The sequence below is a fragment of the Oryctolagus cuniculus genome, chromosome 8 (assembly GCF_964237555.1).
Source record: "Oryctolagus cuniculus chromosome 8, mOryCun1.1, whole genome shotgun sequence".
In the NCBI taxonomy this organism is placed as follows: Eukaryota; Metazoa; Chordata; class Mammalia; order Lagomorpha; family Leporidae; genus Oryctolagus; species Oryctolagus cuniculus.
The window spans coordinates 89744318-89767833 of record NC_091439.1 but is presented as its reverse complement, the minus strand read 5'-3'; the positions used below and the strand labels follow the sequence as shown (position 1 = coordinate 89767833).

General features: G+C 49.9%; 1 protein-coding gene across 1 annotated transcript in view; it reads right to left on the bottom strand.

Moving 5' to 3' along the window:
• Window positions 1-5740: 5740 nt before the first annotated feature.
• Window positions 5741-23516, bottom strand: part of SCARB2 (scavenger receptor class B member 2) — a 73064-nt gene continuing 55288 nt past the window's right edge. The window contains exons 6-12 of the mRNA XM_002717104.5: window positions 22983-23102; window positions 20074-20243; window positions 14985-15103; window positions 12826-12899; window positions 10796-10847; window positions 8862-9020; window positions 5741-8266 (exon numbers count right to left, since the gene is read on the bottom strand). Coding sequence (XP_002717150.1) covers window positions 8228-8266; window positions 8862-9020; window positions 10796-10847; window positions 12826-12899; window positions 14985-15103; window positions 20074-20243; window positions 22983-23102 — 733 coding nt within the window. The 3' untranslated portion in view covers window positions 5741-8227. The remainder of the gene's footprint in view (window positions 8267-8861; window positions 9021-10795; window positions 10848-12825; window positions 12900-14984; window positions 15104-20073; window positions 20244-22982; window positions 23103-23516) is intronic.

The window sequence follows — 23516 nt, the reverse complement described above, 5'->3', positions numbered from 1 at the left end:
AATTACTCGAGAACAGGCCTGACAAATTGTAAAATCTTGTTCTACTTGCTCCATCCTGTTACCAGTACCTCATTATGGAATTAACCCTCACTGTTTGTTTTCCAATCAACTGTGGCAGATGGATATCACCCACTTCATGGAATTTGGTAAACAAATATATATTCATGTGTCTATTGATACCTGTTCTGGATTTATTTTTGCTTCCTTACATACAGGTGAAGCTACAAAACATGTCATCACCCATTGCTTACAAGCTTTTGCTTCCCTAGGAACTCCAAAACAGATTAAAACGGATAATGGACCTGCTTATATTTCTGCCTCTTTTAAAACTTTTTGTGCAACCTTTTCTATATCTCATGTTACTTGTATTCCCTATAATCCTCAAGGCCAAGGCAATGTTGAATGTGAACATAATACTTTAAAGCAATATTTAAATAAAAAAGGGGGAGTATAGGGTTTCCGCCCATTCTCCTAATAAATGGCTTTCACATGCTTTTTTTTTTTTTTTTTTTTTTTTTGACAGGCAGAGTGGATAGTGAGAGAGAGAGAGAGAAAGGTCTTCCTTTTGCCGTTGGTTCACCCTCCAATGGCCGCCACGGCCGGCGCACCGTGCTGATCCGATGGCAGGAGCCAGGTGCTTCCCCTGGTCTCCATTGGGGTGCGGGGCCCAAGTACTTGGGCCATTCTCCATTGCACTCCCTGGCCACAGCAGAGAGCTGACCTGAAAGAGGGGCAACCGTGAAAGAGTCCGGCGCCCCGACCGGGACTAGAACCCGGTGTGCCAGCGCCGCTAGGTGGAGGATTAGCCTATTGAGCTGCGGCGCCGGCTTCACATGCATTATTTATTCTAAATTTTCTCATATTGGACAAGGATGGTCATTCTGCAGCTGATCGACACTGGCATCCACAAACAGTGGTGAAAAGAGCAATGGTGAAATGGAGGGATCCTATCAACCATCAACGGAATGGACCTGATCCGGTACTGGTATGGGGACAAGGGCATGTTTCTGTTTTTTTCTCAAAAGGGTGATGTGGTGCGATGGCTGCCGGAGCGGTTGGTGCGACAGGTGGATATCCTCCCAGCGACGCCCCCTGACGATGCTCCTTGGGACGTTTGCTAACAATTGGAATCTTCCTGAAGACAAATGAATCCTGTCATTTATCCACAAACCAGGCCAATGTCGCTGTCTCTGTGGGCACTCCAGTGATTTTAAATTGTTCTTTGTGTATCCTAATGGGACTGGCCGAGCAGGGTTTGTGCAGTGGGTGCACAACAATCAAACTGTGTTTCGTGGTCGAAAAAACATAACCTGTGGGTGGTTCAATATGACCGATCAATAAAAGAGAAAAAATACTGATTTTAGTATAACAAAATTGGCCATTTTATCAGATGCAGGGGTATATTCTTGTCAAGTTTGAAAAAAGAGCTCCCCTAATGATGTCCTTAATGGAACTGTCAATGTAACTTTGTTAATACTTCTTTTTCTACTGATTCTAGCAATTTTTGGTTGCATTTGGCCGCAACAACTAACACTTCTCCCTTCTGTGTTAATACAGCTGATTCTCCTTCTTGTCTTCTTACCAATAATCTTTTAGGGATTCCCTCTTCTAGGGAGGAGTTTACTAATATAACAGGCCTCAATATAACTTCCCTTGAAATAGATAATGTTACTCGCTTATTATTTACTGTACCATGGCAACTCAACCGCACTAACTAGAGGGAATTTCATTTGTTGAGTGGGGCATGGGCTCCTAAGGGATGGGTTTTTTATGCAGCCAATATGCCTTTACATCGTTAGCCCCTGATGATTTCCGCAACTGCTCGCTGGGCTGTGTGGCCCCGATGCTGACATCCATAGTTCCAAAGACATGAAGGCGACGTTCATTGCCTGAGAACTGCAACAGCAACCTCATCCTGATAGGAGAGGACCCTGCCCTTGCCATGGCTGTATCAGTAGTCAGTGTTCCTGGTCTGGCTTTGTGGAAATAACCATGGACTGCGAAGGCTTGCATGTTTGGTGACCAAATCAATTAGTCTTACTGCTGCTGCATTATCCAGTCTGGCAGAAGAACTGGATCAAGTTCGCTCGGGAGCACTTTTAAATCGTGCCGCTATTGATTACTTATTGAAAGATCATATGGGCTGTGAATTTGTACCTGGGGGATGTTGTTTTAACATTACTAACAATGTGCCATATATAGAGTCTGTTATTGCTAAACTTAAGAGTTAAATGCAACATATGTTTATTACCCACTAACATTTGGAGGGTTTCAATGGATTCGTTGGTTACTAATGTTGGCTGGACCGCTACTGCTTTTCCTACTTTGTATGGGATGTTTTCCGTGTGTTCTGCAATTTCTGCTAACTTCGCTGCAGTCTGTATGGACTGAGATTCATCATTTAAAACTTCGTACCAAACCTCCTTTGCAATCAAAATAACTGATATTTGGCTGTATGTTTCATCTCTCACCTAATGTCAGGCTGGAATGGTACTCAATGATGGGTCAGACGCTCAGCATCCTGTACCAACCTAAGACAGGGCTCTAGGCCAAGCTGCCAGAGTTACCGATGACGGGTAAGGACAGAGATGACTGAGGGCAACCTAAGACAGAGGCCATTCTCAATTAAATAAAAAAGGGGGAGATGTAGGCAGCCCATAAACAAGTCATAGACAAGTCAAGGTCAGTCTTGGCTTGTGGAATTCCTGGGATGACAAAGTCCCCTACTCCCAAGTTGAAGGAGGACGATTAAACAAGAGCACTCTGCTAAAGTTAACTATGTTGTGACTGTGTTGCAGAAAGCCCGATAAGTTGCTTGCATGTGTTGTTAACCTCCGTGTTGCCTTGAGCTGCAGCTGGTTATGTATAAAATATCGCTGAGACGCTGGAATAAACGAGCCTTGATCAGCCTTGTTGTCCTGGCTCCATTTTCTGTGCCCTTGTCCCTCTTTTCATTCCCACACCCCCATTCAGGTTCCTTTCGACTGGTGTGGCAGGCCCGCACACATCTCCCTGCATCACTCTGTCTCTGTTCCCATTCATTCCGCAGCCTGCAGATAGAGTGGGTCTTTCTAAAAAAAATCTGTGGTCTCCTCCTCTGCCCATAATCCAAATAAAACTCCTCCAGTAGCTTCCTGCTGGCCTTAACATAGACCAAAGTACCAAAGCCTCAGTAGGGCTCACCCAACACCAGCCCTGTTCTGCAGCCTCTTCTCCCAGCATCCCTTGCTCCCTGAACTCCTGCCAAGCATCTCAGCTGCTGCAGAAGCCAGGTGCCCTCCTGCTCCTGGGCACCACCTCACGTGCCCTGTCCAAAAAGCTGTGTCTCCTGGACTCCAACTCCTACCCGTGTTCCCAGAGCATGTGAGAACTTTAATTTTAGATCCCTCTGTAGGATTATGTGGTTACTGGTTTCTGCCTTAGCCCCTGAGATCCATACATCTCCATTGGGTCACCCATTGCCTAGTTTCCATTTATAAAACCTGGCAGAAAACAGGTGCTCAGTACAATTAGTTGAACATATTCTTTTTTTTTCTTTTTTCTTTTTGACAGGCAGAGTGGACAGTGAGAGAGAGAGACAGAGAGAAAGGTCTTCCTTTTTGCCGTTGGTTTACTCTCCAATGGCCGCCGCGGCCAGCGCGCTGCGGCCGGCGCACCGCGCTGATCCGATGGCAGGAGCCAGGTGCTTATCCTGGTCTCCCATGGGGTGCAGGGCCCAAGCACCTGGGCCATCCTCCACTGCACTCCCTGGCCACAGCAGAGAGCTGGCCTGGAAGAGGGGCAACTGGGACAGAATCCGGCGCCCCGACCGGGACTAGAACCCGGTGTGCCGGCGCCGCAAGGCGGAGGATTAGCCTAATTAGCCACGGCGCATGGAGACAGAAGCCAGGCCCCAAATACCTCTTACTACTTGATTCTACTTATATTAAATGCACAGAAAAAGCAAATCTACAGAGACAGAAAGTAGATTAATGAATGGTTGCCGGTGGCTAGGATGGGGAACAGGGAGTGGTTGTAACCTGGTGTGAGGGATTTTATTGAGGTGATGAAAGTATCTAATTGTACAACTCAGTAAATGTGCAAAAAATCATTGTGTTGTACATTTTATTTATTTTTTAAAGATTTTATTTATTTATTTGAGAGGTAGAGTTACAGACAGAGAGAGTGAGACAGAAAGGTCTTCCATTCGCTGGTTCACTCCCCAAACCCCACAAACAGCCAGAGCTGGGCCGATTCAAAGCCAGGAGCCAGGAGGTTCCTCCGGGTCTCCCACATGGGTGCAGGGGCCCAAGCACTTGGGCCATCTTCCACTGCATTCCCAGGCCATCAGCAGAGAGCTGGATATTCTAAGTGGAGCAGCAGGAGTGAACTGGCATCCACATGGGAGGCAGTACCTCAGGTGGAGGCTTAGCCTACCATGCCACAGCCCTGGCCCCTGTATTGTACATTTAAATGGGTGTTTTATGGCATGTAAATTGTACTTCAAAAAAGGTGTTCAAAAGTAAATATGGTTGGATAAATGAAAGAACATAGTTATTATAGAAAAAAGGCCCCTTACATTAAGTGTACCCATTTTCATTACATTTTTAAAAATTATTATTTGTGGGTATCTGGCTCAATACCTCACTATTCTTTTAAATGCATTTTCTGGATTTTAAATAACTAGGCTTTGTACATTATAATAGGTATCTCCATATACCTTTTTTTGAAAATATTTGTTGATTTATTTGAAAGTCAGAGTTACACAGAGAGAGGAGAGGCAGAGAGTTAGAGAGAGAGAGAGATAAAGAGAGAGACCTTCCATCTGCTGGTTCACTCCCCAAATGACTGAAATGGCCAGAGCTGAGCTGATTTGAAACCAAGAGACAGCAGCCTCTTCTGGGTCTTCCACGCAGGTGCAGGGACCCAAGGACTTGGGCCATCTTCTACTGCTTTCCCAGGCCATTGCAGAGAGCTGGATTGGAAGTGGAGCAGCCAGGACTCGAACCGGTGCCCATATGGGATGCCAGCACTGCAGGCGGCAGCTTTACCCACTACAACACAGCGCTGGCCCCTCCATATTCCTTTGAGTAAGGAGAAACAGGTACAAGGAGCTTCCCCTATGACATGAGCCAGCTTGTAGCAGATCTGGGATTTCCGAGAAGTCTGTATGTTAGGGATCAAGTGTCCTTGATATTTAAGGACATCTGTGACACTGACCTGGATACTTTATGACTGATCTGGATTCACTCTGGTTTCAGGAATAAGATGCTCTTTAGAATGGGAACGGTTTTAGAGGTTACTCTGAGTTTTTGGACTAACACCTTTAGCTCAAATGTTCCTAGAAAACAAAACCCTGGTTCCTCTCCAGGAGCTCCTGTTCCACAGAACCCTTCTGGAGCACTTGTCTGGATTTAGTTATGCTGACCTGGAAGCAGCCCTGAGGCAAGGATGTTCGTGCAGGTAGGAGCTTGGAGAGGGGCAGCAGGGAGGCCGTGGGGAGAGTGCTTCTGGGGATGAGCTACCAGGAGAGACAACGGTTCCCACTGTGGGCAGTCCTGGTGGAGAAGAGGCCCTGAGGGCTGGAACACTAACCTCCACGGGGGGTTTCTAGGGCTCTGGCACCTGCTGCTTGTCAGGTGAAACCAGCTGGCATCAGAGGTGGCCTGAGCGGCCTAACTCAGCACTGCCGTCGGTCCAGGGCGTCTTTCAAACGAGACTCGGTGACCAGTGGCCACACAATGACATTGACTCCCACTGCTGTTTTATATAAAGAGTTTTTATTAGTGAAACATTTCATTGCATCGAGAGGAGCAGGAAACAAGTCAATCAGATGAAATGAACCAGGTTCGTTGGCTACATGAAATGCGTTCTGATTAGTGTTCTCTTTCATAGGCACAGGCCACTTCCTGCAGTCTCCCTGCCCAGAAGGCCCCGTCTGGGGATCCCTGCTGCAGAACTCAGACCTCAAGCGATTTAAATTCAAACCAGCCCGCCCCTAAGTAAGAACCCCAATAGGGGTTAGTCATGAAGTACTTGTTCCACTTGACCCTTAGTGCTCTTTCTAGAACACGAGGCAAGAAAGTGTAGTGGGGAAAAATCTGAAGCTGAAAGTGACAAAGCCCACGTCCTGCCCTGTGCGCTGCTCCCAATGTTCCCTGAGAGGAGTGAGTGAGGCTCTCTGTCTCGGTTTCTCTGGAAGTTGGGTATCACAGGTTGGACCACCTGCATTCTGGGATCCTGACAATGCTGACAATGGGGGGGGGGGGGTCTTTCCAGGATAATGGCTGCAAGAGAATGAGCACGAGGAAGAGTTTATTTTCAACCTAAAATCAAATTGGAACATTCATTCTTCTGAACCAAGTCAGAATTCTGACTTCAGTTTTTGGGTTTGTGGGGACTTTTTGGAAGGAAAGTAAATCAAATGTGATTGTAAGCCAAGTACCTATTCAGAATCAGACACAGACATGCCTGTGCGAAGTTCAGGCTCAGGGTGTGCACGATTCACTGCCATCCTCCACTGCTTTTACAAATGTCCCTTCTCGGACGGTTACATCCTGAACATAGGACTGAACCAATGAGCATGCACTGGTTTATCAATTTGATTAGCGTGGGTAAGTAGCGGCACGAGGAGTTAGGTATGGCAATTATCTCGTTAAATACTGATACATTCCAAAAATAATAGATGGTTAGCATTCCTGAAGACCAATTATTTTCAGTTTTGTTTTTCACATTTTGGCAATTCAGGGCATCTAAAAATCCTACCTTGATTTATCGAGAAGTCGAGAGTTGAATGAATTCACCCTTCAGGAAGGGTGACATGTCACATATTGCGTTAGTGTAGAGAAAGGGAAGACTGGACGTGCAAAGCTCAAGGGACCTTTACCTGCATAAAGGGAGAAGCAGCTATGAAGGCCAGGGCTTCCTCTTTCATTTGCTTACACTGAAATCCAGTCTTAAACAAAGACGCTTCAAGAATGATTCAGTTGTTAAGGAATTCTGTAAGCACTGCGCCAGGTAACTATACCGGCTTCTCAATTAAAAATGAGTGGTGACTCCTGACAATCAAAATGCCCTGCGATCTGCTTGAATGCTTAACACTGTGGTGTATGGTGGAGCCCAGCCCTCCGGCTGAGGCCACACCGAAAGCCAAGGAGACTGCTGAGTTCTGCTTCTGTTCCCAGAAGACCTTTCCTTCCAGGACTTTCATGCAATATTTTCAAGCCGCATCATGCTGTCGGCAGAATGATTGTCATGGGAAGTATAGGGCACGCTTTCCTCTATTCAGTGACAGCAAGTCCAAAAACACTGGAAGAAACTCGATCTGAGGAAAGAACGGATTTAAAAAACTATTTCAAAGCTACCAAGAAGCCTTGCCCAGAAGATATGTCGCTCTGGTCTAGTGAGACTTCCAGAAAGTTCCGTGTAACTCAGTCTTTGGGTGGATGGATTTCCTATATTCCAATTTTACAAATAATCACTCACTAGTACTGGGAAGTACTCAATACAATTGCAGCTAACACAGAAGCACGGTTGGCAGGTGACTGGGGAAGTTACTGATTGCATTCTCCCAGAAGCATCTTCCTACATCAAGATCACTGTGACTAAAACCACGCCACTTAACTGTCCACAAGCGCTGTAACTAGCAGGTAGCCCTACTCTACACGAAACAGCTGTACTCATCATCCCCCGCATTACTTAGGCATCACTCACACAGCAGAAAGCAGGTGCGTTAGAATAGTGATTTGGATGAGGCTACCAGTGTACCCTGGGTTCCAAACTCTTATTTACTTCAGTTTTGGGAGTGAAATGGAGGAATAGAACACAAAATGGTACATATGGATTTTGAGCCCCAAGTTTGGTAAATGAAGCATACTGAGTAAGGTTAGACCAAGCAGCATGAACAAGTGGTGCAGAAACAGTAAATCCACAGCAGTGCTCACGGAGTTCTGGAGCTACCAGCACCCAACGACAACAAAAAACTAAAGGAGCCCGTTAAATACCTGCTAGACACATGAGAAAACAATTTCAGAGCGCGTGATTTTATGAAGCACAATGGCCAGCATTGTCAGCCCGTCTGTCCATCAGCCTCTGGCCAGAATGCTTGCAACACCTGCCGGCACGGCGTCTTCCCTCCCTTCCCCAGGCCACAGCCCGTGAGGACGCGGAGGCCGTGCCCAGCTGTGGTCTAGGTCAGGACCACGCAGGCTGGGTGCCTTCTCCAAGCTCAGCGATAGTCCCCGTCCACTTAGGTTCTTATGAGAGGCGCTCTTTCATCCGCCGTTCCCTGAGACAGAGAGGCAAACACGCAGGGAATCAGATGTTGATGGCACAGGCTTCTCCCCCAGGTGTGAAAAGCTGGGGCAGGGATGGAGGCTGAGGACGGTGGGAGGAGAGACTGACAGGAGGGAGGCTTGCTCCCCTCCTCTCTTCCCTTCCTTCCCCTCTGTCCTCTCTCCTCTCCCCTTTCCCCTCCCCTCCCCTCTCCCAGCACCTTATTCTTTAAGACTCAGCCCTGACCTCCTCCAGGAGGCCCTCTCTGACCACCCCCTTGCCCCATGCCCCAGCAGCGCCTGTCTCTGCGCTGGCCCAGGTCCCCCCTCCCTGCTCTCACACCTACTAGGGAATGGCGTCTCAGAGGCGGTAGGTCCTCAATAATGACTTGCAGAACCCCTGAAGATGGCTAACTGCGGGTGAGATAATTCACACCTTCCTGCTTCCCTTGGGGTCTGGCAGTAATGCAACCACAAAATCACCGTGCCCAGCAAAACCCCCCAGAATCCATCCTCACGCCCAGCTGACAGCCCTTCAAGGAAGCACAGCTGAGGCACTGCCCAGGTAAAGTCACACATAAGGGAGAGGTTCCTTCAGCCGGTACTCACCTCATCCATCGACCCCTGTCCTCGGCACGCAAGCCAGGTGAAGACCAAACCCAGGAGCACACCCAGGGCCATGATGATGTAGGGGATGTTGGTGATAATCATAGTCGTGTTAATCACAGACTTGAGTCGACTTGCAGACTCTTTGTCAAGGAGAACACTCTGGAGGGGCAAGAAGACAGGGTTCCCTTGGAGACCGTGGTCCAGGCTGCAATGGTTTTTTTCTCTTTTTTTTGCTACACCTTTCTTTCAAATCATTAGTCACAATCTGCATGTGCCCTTCCCTTACGCACTGAGTATCGGGGGCATCTATTCATCCATCTCTTTTTTTTTCTAAAGATATTGATTTCTCTTAACACAGGTTGGAAAAAGGAGGGGGGAAGTACACAAAAATACCGATAATATCATCTTCTGTTTTGTATTACACAATCCCAACTCATCCTTCAGCCCGGTTGAAGGCCCCTCGCTAAGCTTCCATCTCACTCGGCATCACCTGTGGATCTCCCAGTGACTGAGGTCAGCCACCTCCACGCTGGGAATAGCACTCAGCACCCAGCACCCAGCTCAATGACTGTCCAGCTATCAGAACGAATGAGTGAAACTTGCAAAAAAAAAAATGGTCGGTAGGCAGGCGGTTGGCCTACTAGTTAAGACACCTGTGTGCCATATCGGAGTGCCTGGGTTCAAGTCCCAGCTCCACTCCCAGCCGTCTTCTATTACAGACACTGAGAGGCAGCAGGTGATGGGTCAAGTACTCATCCACGGGTGAGGCCTGGATTGAGTTCCTACCTCCTGGCTTCAGTCTGGCCCAGCCCCGGCCATTGTAGGCATTTTGAGAGTGAACCAGAGGGTAGGAAGTCAATCTTTCTCTCTCTCTTTTTCTCTGTCTCTCAATTTTCTTTAAATGGTGTATAAATATATAAATGTTCTCTTGGATCCATTATGAAAGTATGCCTTTTCTCTTGGTTACAGCTATGGTAATGAGGGCCAGCAAGTGTCGAGGAAGCTGTGGGACAAGGGAGAACTCGGGGGTGCTGACAACTAAGGAAGTGTCCTGGAACAACACTTGCTGCATCCAGAGCCCAGGGATCATCACCCCCGCAACCTAGGTAAGGGATCTGAGGGATTTCTTTCCATAAAACTGCAGGCAACAATTCCTCATCGGCTTAGGCTTCATTTTCACTGCACTGAGCCGCAGGTCTGGGCTCTTGGGCAGCTCTTGCAATAATGGGCCGGGGCCCCACCGGCTCAGTTTCCTCCTCAGTCCAAAGGCAGAGGGGAAGCCTCTCTCTTCCTAGAGGAGGAAAATCAAACTCTTTCCAGGAGGCAGCCAAGGCACAAGGCTTCACTCCCCGGCCCTGCACTCAATCTACTTTTCAACGAAGATGTGAAGCAAAAGTTGCGAGAGGAGCCCTCCGCTGAGCAAGGGCTACAGACACAAGCAGGCAGGAAAGGGGCCTTGTGCATCTTCAGGGACTCTCATTTACATTCCCGCCCCACACCCCACACCCCACACAAGGGTCCCTCTAAAAATTCACGGCCAGTGTAATCAAAAGAGACGTTTATTTGGGTGCAAAACGTCTTGCAATTTCTGTGAACTTTTTGAAGACCTTGTGTAAGGACAGCCCGGAAGTAATAACAAGCAGGTCCCAGAAATTGGCAAGTGCATGAGCAGGCAGCAGAAGTGGAGTAGCCAGGACTCAAACCAGCCACTCCAATATGGGATGCAGGTGTCCCAAGCAGCAACTTAACCCTATACCAAATGCTCGCCTCTGTCGCCTGCATAAGTAAATAAACACAAAAACTTTTTAAAATAAACTTTTCCCTCTTTTTTAATAAATTCAGTTAGGCAGAGCTACAAGAGCAGATGTCACAGTGGAAGTTTTCCAGGCTGGGACAGCTAAAGCATACAGGTGTCTCCCACTGGGAGGACTTACCTCGTTGAGATACATCACTGGGAAAACCATGGTTCTGATGTCCCCTGTTTCACTACAAAGACAAAGAGTGAGATTATTTCATAGACAACCTTGTCCTGGCACACTTACCCGGAGGGACACCTGTGTATGGAAACTACAGCGCATTTACTTCATTAAATTACCTGGAATCCACTGCAGGCTTCTTCGCTATCTTTGCAACTACATATAAATTGGAAGTCAATGGAAGCCTAGCAGTGCACATACTGCTCATTTATTATGTAGTGTTTTTATCAAAACAGTGGATACTGAAAGCAAATTCTTCTCCCCAGAGTGAGCACAGGGAAGACCACAGCCAGCTCAACAATGCTGCATTCAATCTCAGAATGTTCTAGAATTAGGCGGTGTACCAGCTGTCTTCAGAACAAGGGCCAGTGAGGGCTGACCACGTGTCAGCCCAGCCCTGAGTGTTTGGAGACATTACCACATTCAATTCTTTTTTTTTTATTTATTTATTTATTTTTTTTTTTTGGACAGGCAGAGTGGACAGTGAGAGAGAGAGAGACAGAGAGAAAGGTCTTCCTTTTGCCGTTGGTTCACCCTCCAATGGCCGCTGCGGCCGGCGCACCGCACTGATCCAATGGCAGGAGCCAGGTACTTATCCTGGTCTCCCATGGGGTGCAGGGCCCAAGCACCTGGGCCATCCTCCACTGCACTCCCGGGCCACAGCAGAGAGTTGGCCTGGAAGAGGGGCAACCGGGACAGAATCCGGCGCCCCGACCGGGACTAGAACCCGGTGTGCCGGCGCCGCAAGGCGGAGGATTAGCCTAGTGAGCCGCGGCGCCAGCCCAATAAATAATGTTCAAAAGTACTTTCCGGCCGGCGCCGCGGCTCACTAGGCTAATCCTCCGCCTTGCGGCGCCGGCACACCGGGTTCTAGTCCCGGTCGGGGCGCCGGATTCTGTCCCGGTTGCCCCTCTTCCAGGCCAGCTCTCTGCTGTGGCCCGGGAGTGCAGTGGAGGATGGCCCAAGTGCTTGGGCCCTGCACCCCATGGGAGACCAGGATAAGCACCTGGCTCCTGCCATCGGATCAGCGCGGTGCGCGGGCCGCAGCGCGCCAGCCGCAGCGGCCATTGGAGGGTGAACCAACGGCAAAGGAAGACCTTTCTCTCTGTCTCTCTCTCTCACTGTCCACTCTGCCTGTCAAAAAAAAAAAAAAAAAAAAGTACTTTCCAACAATGCATCATTTAAAAAAGATAAGGTTTTTTGGTGCAAAAATGTTGAATTCCACACATAGGTTTTTTCATCATATATATTCCCCATGAACTCTTTGAAGGCCTTTTATACTATCTGAGAAGCTGGCAAAAGGGATTCTTACAAACCACTTTTGCTTCTTAGAAAGGTCCATGACACGAAGGGTTAAATCTGGCCCATTCCATTAGCAAAAGAGGCCACTTTTCATTGACTGGCAGATAGCTAGCGGATATTATATATAGTTTTGCATCTTGTTCTTTTTTTTATTCAACATTGTAGTTTCCAGAAGATTCCCACTGCAGAGTCTGAGCGGGCTGAAGACGGAGCGGAAGAGGAAAGGATGGATTCAAGAGCCTGTTTTCCTTGCCCAAACGAGGGCTTGTTGCTGGCGCCGGGGAGGACCCGAGAGCAGAGAGCAGGAGAGGCAGCCAGAGTCCAGTGGGTGAGGGGACTGCTCAGTGGCATCCACGCAACCCAACTTCCTGTATGAGTCCCAGAACATCACTTACACTCTGTGCCTCACTTTCCTCATCTGCAAAATGGGTTAGTGCCAATTCCAAGTTATTGCATGGAAAGTGCTTAGAACAGTGCCTGAGCCATGGAGAGCGCCTGCAGTGCTTGATTAAATAAAACAAGGGAATGCAAGACCTGGGCAGCCATGGCAGAGCGGATCATGCCCTGGCCCTGAAGGGCAGTGGGGGCAGAGTTCAAGCGGGCTGTGGCTCCTCTCCTACAGCAACCCACGGGAAAGCCACCGTAGCAAGCTACTCTCCGCCTCCATAGAGAGAAGTGGAACTTACAGGAAGTCATCTAATTTCTTGACATAAACGTTGATCTGGAACCTCTTGGCTGCTCGTAGGATAATTCCAGTCAACTGCAAATCAGAGACATGAGAAGAAAACGTCAGGACTGATCGAACTGCAAACAGAACTTCACTGGGGCACGCTTTCTGTGTGGTCCTGACAAACGGGGGCCATGACCGTGACTGATGGGCAGAGCGGGACAGGAAAGCAGATCCTCAGAACAGAAGGAGAACTATGGGTTGGCTTGGGTAGAGCAAGGCTTCTCGAACTTCAATATGGACGTCAGTCCTTGGGAAGCCTCATAAAATGCAGACTTGGATTCGGGTTCAGATTTGGACTAACAAGCTCCCAGGAGCCTGCCACTTTGAGTAGCCAAGTCCCAAGGACTCCAGCCAGATGGGGGTGCCGTAGCTGCCTGCTGGGTCTGGATCTGCAGGCAGCTGTCTGTCAGAGGGCCAGGAGGAGGAGGGCAGTCTCTGCTGGAGAATGAAGCCCAAGTCCGGGGCCCACCCATGGGACCCACCCACAGAGCCCACGCGAGGCTGCAGCACTGTCTCCCGGGGCCAGCTCCACCCAGCCCTAAGATTAGGCACTGTGCTTTCTCCTGGTGACAAGCACCACTCACACTCTGGATGAAAGGGCACTGACCGATGGCTACGAGAAAAAAGGGAGCAAGCCACAGCTGACCTCATTGGCCGAAGGGTAAGATTCCAGGTTTCTCAGATACAACAGCCAGGAGTGTGGCCATGACTGAAGCGCCCCGTGCAGCGTGGTGTTGAAAAAATGCTCTCATACTGCTTTAGCGTTCCTTGGTGCCCAGAGCCTCAAGAACCAAGTATCTTAGCTCTGGTCAAGGTTCGACAGTGACAGGCTCTCCCGGTACCCACATCCTGGAAGTATGGTCTTAGTTTTCTCCTCTATGAGTGCAGGGTTAAAGTGGATGTATGGGGCCCGCACTTGGTGTAGTAGGTAAAGCCACCGCCTGCGATGCTGGCATCCCATGTGGGCGCCGGTTCGAACCCCAGCTGCACCACTTCTGATCCAGCTCCCTGCCATGGCCTGGGAAAAGCAGCAGAAGATGACCCAAGTCCTTGGGCCCCTGCACCCACATGGGAGACCTGGAAGAAGCTCCTGGCTCCTGGCTCCTGGCTTCGGCCTGGCACAGCCCTGCCTGTTGCAGCCGGAGGATGGAAGATCAATTTCTCTCTCTTTCTCTCTTTCCCTCCCTTTTAAATAAATCTTTAAAAATAAATAAATAAATACAGAAATAAACAAAGTGGATGTATCTTATACTTTTAAAATTAGTAAGATCTTGGGGGCCGGCGCTGTGGCGCAGCAGGCTAACGCCCTGGCCTGAAGCGTCGGCATCCCATATGGACGCCGGTTCTAGTCCCGGCTGCTCCTCTTCTGATCCAGCTCTCTGCTATGGCCCGGGAGGGCAGTGGAAGATGGTCCAAATGCTTGGGCCCCTGTACCCACGTGGGAGACCAGGAGGAAGCTCCTGGCTCCTGGTTTTGGATTGGCGCAGCTCCAGCCGTTGCGGCCAATTGGGGAGACCTCTCTCTCTGTCTCTCCTTCTCTCTCTCTCTAACTCTCACTTTGAAATAAAAAAATAAATAAATCTTTTTTAAAAAGAGAATAATACAGCTGTTCCTTTAAAAAAATTAGTAAGATCCTGCAGTAAACTGTCAAAGATACCTGTAGAGGGGTTTGCTGAAAGTGATGGAAACTCATTTACATATGGAAATTTACACACCTACTTTCCCATGTGTTAATTTACATATTTAAATTTCCATGTGTAAATTTAAATTGTCCTGGTGGAGAGACAGCAGGAGGGGTCTCCTGCACCTTAGGCGTCTGTGCCCTGTGGGAGCAACATGAGTGTGCACAGGGTGGGCCGCACAAGTCTGAGTGGGTTACGTGGCTCAGTCTCAGGGGTCTTCAGGGACTGCACTCCCACAGCTGTATTTCTGCATATGAGGTCCCCAGCACTGTACTGAGACTGTACCTCAACTTGCACTGAGCTGTTTGCCCCCCGTGAACACGTCTATGCAAGGTGGATAGCGCGCTTCTTAGGTGTGCTCAGGGCTGTACTAGCGAGCACTACGCAGAGAGAATGGAATACAGGCTCCTGGCGGGGAGGGGTGTGTACTCACGGGATTAATGTCCACAAAGGTCTCGTGGTCTTCCTTGTTTGGATGCATGCCTCCTATGGCAGAAACAAACCTCTCATCTGCTTGGTAAAAGTGTGGGAAAGACATGATGATGGGAGCACCTGCAGTTCAGGAAAAACAGAAATGAATGATGGTATCCTTAAAGTCTAACATGAACACAAACTTCCTGCCCACATACCTCGTTCCTAAAGGGGAAAAAACATATATACACATAAATAAAAGTGTGTGGGGGAAACGGAGCCGCGGGTTAAGCTGCTGCCTGCAACCCTGGCATCCCATGTGGGCGTCTATCGAGGCCTGGCTGCTCCACTTCCAATCCGGCTGCCTGCTGATGGCCTGGGAAAGCAGTGGAGGATGGACCAAGCATTTGGGTCAGTTTATGCCTGTGGGAAACCTGGAAGAAGCTCCTGGCTCCTGGCTTGGGCCTGGCCCAGCCCTGGCCATTGCAGCCACTTCGGGGAGTGAACCAGAGGCTGGAATATCTGTCTCCCTCTCTGTCTCTCCTTCTCTATTTCTGTAACTCTGCCTTTGAAATGAATAAAATAAATTTGTAAATAGATAAATAAACAGAGAGGGAGGAGGGGATACCATCCCGTATCTCCTGGCTCAGAATTTATATTTTATTTCCTGAGCTCATTTGTCCCCGTATTACTTAATTTCGCATTGTGTACTGAAGTCCTGGCTAAATTATTCACTCTTCAACAAACATTTACTGAACGTGGAAAGTGCTTTGTGGACGTCATTTTAACAAGGCCACCCACAGCCCTGTGAAGGTCTAACTGTTACCCTCACTTTGCATTTGGGGAGGGTCCCAGAAGTTACACCACCGGCCCAGGGACAGGACACCCGGCGGTCAGGCCCTGGAGGCCGAATGGGAACTGAAGGAGCACACGTTCCCTCTACCCTTCTCTGCAGTGAAGGTACTGTCTTCTCTGCTTTGTGCTTCATTCTACTTTTTCAGTTGTTTTAGCAAAGGGCCTTGTTCTCCTGGATGTGGACGCAGAACCCTTCCAGAGCTGCTCTCTGGCTGTGCCCTACGCCCAGCCTCTGACCAGCCCAAGGCCGACCCACACGAGCACTGTGGGCTTTTCTCCCTCTCCTGTCCATTGTAAGAACCAAGAGGGAAACAAGTTATTACAGCATATCTGTGCCAGACCTGGCTACTGAAAAGGAAACAGGGACCCAGCAGTGCTGCCAGGGAGATGTATTTTTGGAGAAAGGAGCTTACTGGGAAATAATACAAATTTGCTTGTACAACCACCAGCCCATGGCCCAAGGCATGCACCATATCTCACACTGCAAGTGCTTGGCCTGTCACTGCTGAACAGCTTTTTAAAAAGATTTTTATTTACTTATTTGAGTGGTAAAGTTAGAGAGAGAGAGAGAGAGAGAGAGAGAAGGCTTTCATTCGCTGGTTCACTCCCCAAATGGCTGCATTGGCTGGAGCTGAGCCAACCCGAAGCCAGAAGCCAGGAGCTTCCTATGGGTCTCCTATGCAGGTGCAGGGGTCCAAGTACTTGGGCCATCTTCTACTGTTTTCCCAGGCCATAAGCAGGAAGCTGGATTGGAAGAGGAGCAGCCGGGACTTGAACCGACACCCATATGGGATGCTGGTGCCCTAGGTGGAGGCTTAGCCTACCCCAACGCAGCGCCAACCCTGCTGAGCAGTTCTGATACGGGATCAGGTAGCTGGCTGAGCTGGAGTCACAGACCTCAAGGCCCTGCCCCTGGCATTCCATCCTATCTGTGTGTCAGAACACCCCTCTCCCAGGATGCCCCATTTTCATCAGGCTCTGGGGAAGGGTCGCCATGTAAATATGTGTATTAAGCTCCTCTGGAATTTATGGAGGTGTCATAAATCTCCCAGGTGCCCACACTACCTCATAAAAGGAGGTGCTAGGAGGTGTTCACTCTCTTCCAAGGAGCCAAGGACCAGAGAAGGTGCTGAGGGCTGAGGGCGTCCCCTACCCCGACCCCTTTCTCTCTCTGGCCCACTCGAACTGTGCCCACATGTATGTGTGTCTGCTTTCTTACCTTATAAATAAACTGTATCGTTTTGTGCACCACATATGTGTCTGTGCTTAGACTGCTTTTTAAGCAACAGGCAGGACCTGCATTAACAAATTAGATCCCACTTCTCCCACATCAGTTCCGCACCACCATGATTTCTCTATGTGACCTGCAGTGACCTTTAAAATATATTTTTAAATATCTATGTGTATACTTCAAGAGATTCATGGAAGAACAGAATTAAAAGATAAATTAACTTTGGTGCAAAAAAAAATTGAATCCATGCAGAGTTCTTTTATAATGTGTTTTCTAAAAACTTTTCAAAGCTCCATCTACATCTGGATTTCAAAAATTTTTGCTCCAAAATAAAACTTACCTTTCAACTCTCTTTTTTTGTGAATTTTTTTGAAATACCCACATGCCTCCGTAGTAAGGGCTGCATCCCGTTCTGAGTGTTTGACATATGCTATTTCTGACCCTCACACAAAAGTCATAATCACCTTCACTTTATAGGTGGGAAAGCTTGGCCAATTTGCCAACAAACAGAATAGGGCTCACTTCCAGATCTGCCCGACTCCAGGACACCCATTTATCCACTACCCAGAATGCACCCCTGGAAGCCTCCTCTGAACTCAGAACCCTCGAGGGTAATCCTGGGCACTTGAACTTTGCAGTCCAGATGTGGAGACACCTGTGAGGCCCGAGAACAAGGAACATATCCAGAGGTTTGAGCGTTGCAAAGCAGACTCTCCGCTGTTCTGACCTCACCCTCTTGAGGAAGCAGAATATGAACGAAACAGCAAGAAAAGTCCATCTACAGCTGTGCCTGCAGCCGGCACCCATCACCCAGGAAGCCGCTGGGTGAGCTCAGAGCCAGGGACTGGTCCACACTCACTCCTGCTCTCTGCCTCCAGGGAAGGGGTACCACAGTGGTCACCACGACTGAGGCACCTTCTTCACGGGGATCACCTGGACACGTGTTAGGAGGATAAACTCTGGGGTCCCCTGTTCAGAATGGGGCTGGGGGACATACACTTTTAATAATGCTCCAAGGAATTTTGATGCAGGGCCAAGTTTGGGGGTCACCGCCCTGTCAGAGAAGGACCAAGGGGCAAAGTTCACACGTCGCTGTATGCAGAGGAGGGGACCTTTCTTCAGAGGAGGGGTCACACCGAGGGATAGCTCGCAGGAGAAACTGGCATTAGAGCCTGAGCACAAGCAGGAGCAGGCTGAGTTCCAGCAGGGATCGGCTGGAGGGGAGGGTTTCAGAAAGATCGGCTCCCACCTTGAGTCCTGACTTACTTGAGAGGCAGAGTTACAGACAGACAGAGGGAGAGGGTGAGGGAGAGAGAGGGCTTCCATCCGCTGGTTCACTCCCCAGATGGCTGCAATGGCCAGAGCTGCGCTGACTGCCACAGTTAGAAAGACAGGCCACCGAATGCCTTTCTTATAAGGCTGCTGTGAGCAATTCTGCAGCCTAGGACCATCACAACCAGGAAAATCCATCTGCCAGCTGTACCGGCGATAGCTTGGCCTCACTCACGGACACGGGGCGGAGCAGCTCCGAGGCTAAGGAACACGGGGAAACCGTGGCCAGTTCTAAAACGAACTCTGCTTCCCCATCACTGAGAACCTTTGCCACCACAGGGACTCTCAGGGGCCAGCACTGTGGCGTAGCAGGTAAAGCCGATGCCTGTGACTCTGGTATCCCATGGGGCACTAGTTCGAGACCCAGCTGCTCCACTTCCAACCTAGCTCTCTGCTAATGCGCCTGGGAAAGCAGTGGAGGATGGCTCAAGTGCTTGGGCCCCTGTACCCATGTGGGAGACCCGAAGGAAGCTCTTGGCTCCTGGCTTCAGCCTGGCCCAGCCACAGCCATTGTGGCCACTGAGGGAGTGAACCAGCGGATAGAAGTTTTCTCTCTCTCTCTGTGACTCTGTCTTTCAAATATATAAAAAATTAAATCTTTAAAAGAAAAGATAGGGACTTATTTATTTATTTTTTAAAGATTTATTTATTTGAAAGGCAGGGTTGCAGAGAGGCAGAGGCAGAAGCAGAGAGAGAGAGAGAGAGAGAGAGGGAGGATAGAGGGAGGGAGAGAAAGGTCATCCATCCCCTGGTCCACACTCCCAAAATGGCCCCAATGGCTAGAGCTGTGCCAATCTGAAGCCAGGAGCCAGGAGCTTCCTCCAGGTCTCCCACACAAGAGCAGGAGCCGAAGGACTTGGATCATCTTCCACTGCTTTCCCAGGTCATAGCAGAGAGCTGGATTGGATATGGAGCAGCCAGGACTCGAACCAGCACCCGAATGGGATACCGGCACTGCAGGCAGCAGCTTTTCCCGCTATGCCACAGTGCCGCCCTGATAGGGACTTTTTTTAAAGGTGAGTTGTCCAGTGTTTCCTCGCAGCGTGGCTTGGAATGTGAACGCGTTCAGTGCCTCACATGTATTAACCACGTGTACTACTTCGTAAAGAGAACACCACGTGCCCAGTGACACCTCACAGTCACACACAGTCACGGCCTTGCGACTATCAAGTCTTGTAACACCACAACACGGCACTCTTGATTCAAAGTGCATTACGGAAAAGCCAACCTTCTCCTTTTTTTTCCTCTTTTGCACAGGCAGAGTTAGACAGTGAGAGGGAGACAGAGAAAGGCCTTCCTTCCGTTGGTTCACCACCCCAAATGGCCGCTACAGCTGGCGCTGCGCTGATCCGAAGCCAAGTGCCAGGCACTTCCTCCTGGTCTCCCGGGCCGGTGCAGGGCCCAAGCATTTGGGCCATCCTCCACTGCACTCCCGGGCCACAGCAGAGAGCTGGACTGGAAGAGGGGCAACCAGGACAGAATCCGGAGCCCCAACCGGGACTAGAACCCGGGTTACCAGCACCACAGGTGGAGGATTAGCCTAGTGAGCCACGGCGCCGGCCTAACCTTCTCCTCTTGATAGCCATGCTATGAAAGCTGACTCCGGAACAAAGTCCGAACGCCCCTTTCCATGGCACTGACCATGCCTACTGCTCGTGCGCCCCCACGCCCGGGTCCCTCTCTGAGCGCTCACCGTCCTTGCAGATGCTGGCGTTGAGCACGCCCGAGCCCAGGCAGTTTCCCTGCGGGAGACAGAAGCCGGCGTTCTCGGAGGTGTTGGCTAATATTTCTGCGGGCAACTTGTACCGGAGGGCAGGCACTCCCTGGACACTCTCGAAGCCGCTGAAAGTGATGTACACCGACCTGTGAGGGTGCGAGGAGAAACCGTCAGCGCAGGCTCCCTGCGGCAGAGCCAGCCCCCAGACGGGCAGGCGACGGCAGCTGTCGGGGCCGTCTGGGGTACGCGCACTCTCCCGGCTCAATCAAGCAGGAGATGGGTGGTCCTGGAAGACGTGTAAGAGGTAGCCACTGTGGCAGTGCCCCAACAAGGCCAAGAAAAAACAGAACGGGTGGAAAGTAACTTTGGAATGATGACACATTAAAAAAAGAGGGAGCGAGCCCTAGCACTCCAATAGAGGATTCTGCGTTTTAAGAGGTGTCTTAACCAGGGCACCAAATGCCTGCCCCAAGTTTTCTTCTTTGAACCAGACGTGTGGGTGCGTCTCTCGTACAACAAACAACGGACGTGGGAGCTGCCTTCTGTTACACACCCCACCCTGATAGCCTTTAGTTCTCTTTTCTCAGATTTACTTCTTGATTTGAAAGGCAGAATTACAGAGAGGGGAGAGACAGGGGTGGGTGGGGGAGGAGGAGGGGAGAGAGAGAGAGAAAGACTGAAATCTTCTATCTGCTGGTTCACTCCCCACATGGTCTCAAAGACCAGAATTCTATCCAGGCCTCGGCGATGGGTAGCAGGGGCCCAAGCACTCAGGCAGTTCCGATGTTCTCCCAGGCACGTTAGCAGGGAGCCCGCTCAGAAGCAAAGCCATTCAGACTTGACCCCGCACTCATGTGTGATGTCTGCACTGCAGGCAGTGGCTCAACCCACTACACCACAATACTGGTCCCAGTATGTTCTTAATAAAATGTTCCAGACAAACAGGAAGATAGAGAAAAAATATTTTAACAATGCCTCTGTACCCTCCATCAAATGAATAATAAAAAAATATGTTACAGACCCAAACAGAGCTCTCCTTACAGTGCTCCTGGTTTCATTCTTTGTCTCTCTGCCTGAGGAAAAGTGTGCTTCATCCCCTTGCAGCCTATATACCTTCACACATACATCCATAAATAAGCAACGTGTGGCACCGCTTGCTGTTTTAAACATGCAGGCAGCAAACCATATCGCTTTCTGTGACTTGCTTCTCCACTCAGCATTACACTTAATGTTTACTACATTAATGTGCACAGCTCTCGTTCTGATTTTAAGTCCTAGGTGCTATTGCAACATGTGAGTGTACTACAATTTACTATATTCTCCTTTATGGAGGCATTTGGGTTGCTTCCAGTTTGTCAGCATGACAAACAGCGTTGCAGTGGGTGTTTCCCTGTTGGTTCCCTTGCATGCACATGACACACAGAGCGCTGAGGCTGGGAGCCCACCTGTGCAGGACTGCAGCGGTCTCTGGCTCTCCCAACAGCGCCATGTGGCTCTTGCAAGTGTTTATGCCACACAGGAAAGTCTTCCCTCCGTGCCAAATTTTAAAAACTTCCCATGGCCCTTCTGAGTTGCACTCATTGCACTCAATACACTTTCTCTCCCTTTAGGCCTGTGATAAACATGTCCCAGCTGAGCCGCTGGCTGGAGGGAAGGGGGACGCACCCTGTGCCGGCTGAAAGGGGTTGCTGCAGTGCACGGACAGCCACCCGAGAGGTGGCACGAGTTCCAGCACCAGAAGGGAGGGACAGCACTTGGTGACTGAATAAATCCAAGAGGAGGGAGACTGGGGGGCGGGGGAGGCACTGACGTCTCTGGCATGACTGTCAGGGTGGCAGGTGCAATTAGACACAAGATCCTGGAGGAGTGAGGATGCGAACCAGTGCTGACAAGTGCCACTAAGGCCTGGGCGGCAGAGCCGCAGAAGGAGCCTGCGGGCGTGGGTGGCTGTGTGGGCCTGGTGGCTCCTGCCACAGTTTGCTGGGGGAAGGCGGGAGAAGGAGCAGACCGGCCACACGGAGACTTAGTCCGCTGCACTGGGAGGGAAGGGAAGGCAGGAGCGGGGAGTGAGAGTGGACACGATGAGCTGCAAGGTTATAGCTACACAAACCTCTATACACTCTGCGACAGACTCCAGGGTCACTTGTTTAGCGTCTGTGTAGCGCTGACTGGAAGAAGGTGGCCAGGTCGGACTTCATGCTGGGTGGAACAGCCAACACGTACTGTTATGTGCCATGGTACTGGCCCCAGGCCCAGTGGCTTATCCACAGCATCTCATCTGTCCGTGTAACAGCCCCTGTGTGTAACTGCTTCTCGCCTTGTTTCACAGGTGAGGGAGGGGAGGCACCGCGAGTTTAGTAGCTTGCCCACGGTCACACAGCTCTCAGTGGCGGCACTGAGCCCACCAAGGCAGGCGGGCTCGGGTCTGGGCTGCGGAGCCCTGGCCACCAAGGGAAACTTCAGACAGCCCAGGGAAAGTAGAATTAACAGATAAATTTATTCTGGAGCAGACCATGTGAAATCCGTGTCTAAGAGCAGTCTTCAGGGAGTTCAGGGACAATGCATATGATGCAAAAAATCCGAGCATGGATTTCAATTTTTTTTGCATCAGAATAAGTCTCTTTGAATTCTATTTTCTATGACGTTTTTGAAGTTCGCTTGTATGGTCTCTAGATGCACTGTAAGCCTTTGTCACAAAAGCTATGCATAATATATGATAATATTATCTACATATATTCCTTAGGCTCAAAGACCTATCTCTTAAGTGAACCAGTGATGGAAGATCTCTCTCTCTCTGTGTGTGTGCCTCTGCCTCTCTATAACTCTGCCTTTCAAACAAATAAATAAATCTTTTTTAAAAAAGCCCAGGCTTTGAAAGTCCTTACCTGCAGAGATCAGATGGGAAGACATAGAGGACTTCATCGCTGGTGATGAGTGGGTGAAAAGAGTCGCCATCCGTGCCATTGATCATGTTGCACTTGTCCGTGGCCCACCAGTCAAGTGCCCTGGAATGGATAAGCATGGTGGGCAGGGGGGAGGGAGGGAGAGGAGGGGAGGGGAGGTGCTGTAAGGGCTGCGCCTTCTCCAGTTTTCACCGCAGCCGGCTGTCCCCAGTGTCTGACCCACACACGGACACAGGAGTGCCAGCAGAAAAAGCAGGCCCCCACCGGAGAGGCAGCCGTGTTCCAACACGAGCACTTGGAGGCCGGTGGGTGTCTGCTGCGGGGTTCTGGCCATTAGGAATCCGTCCTCCCTCCTTCTACTAATAGCCCCGAGCTCCCTTCCTTTCTTGCACTGTGAACTGAAAGAGCAGGTCATTTTTGTCTCTGTTAAACTTGGTTGCAGACAGACAGAGAGAAAGCACCCCATCTGTTGGCTCACTCCCCAGGCACCCACAACATCCAGGGCTGGGACTGAGG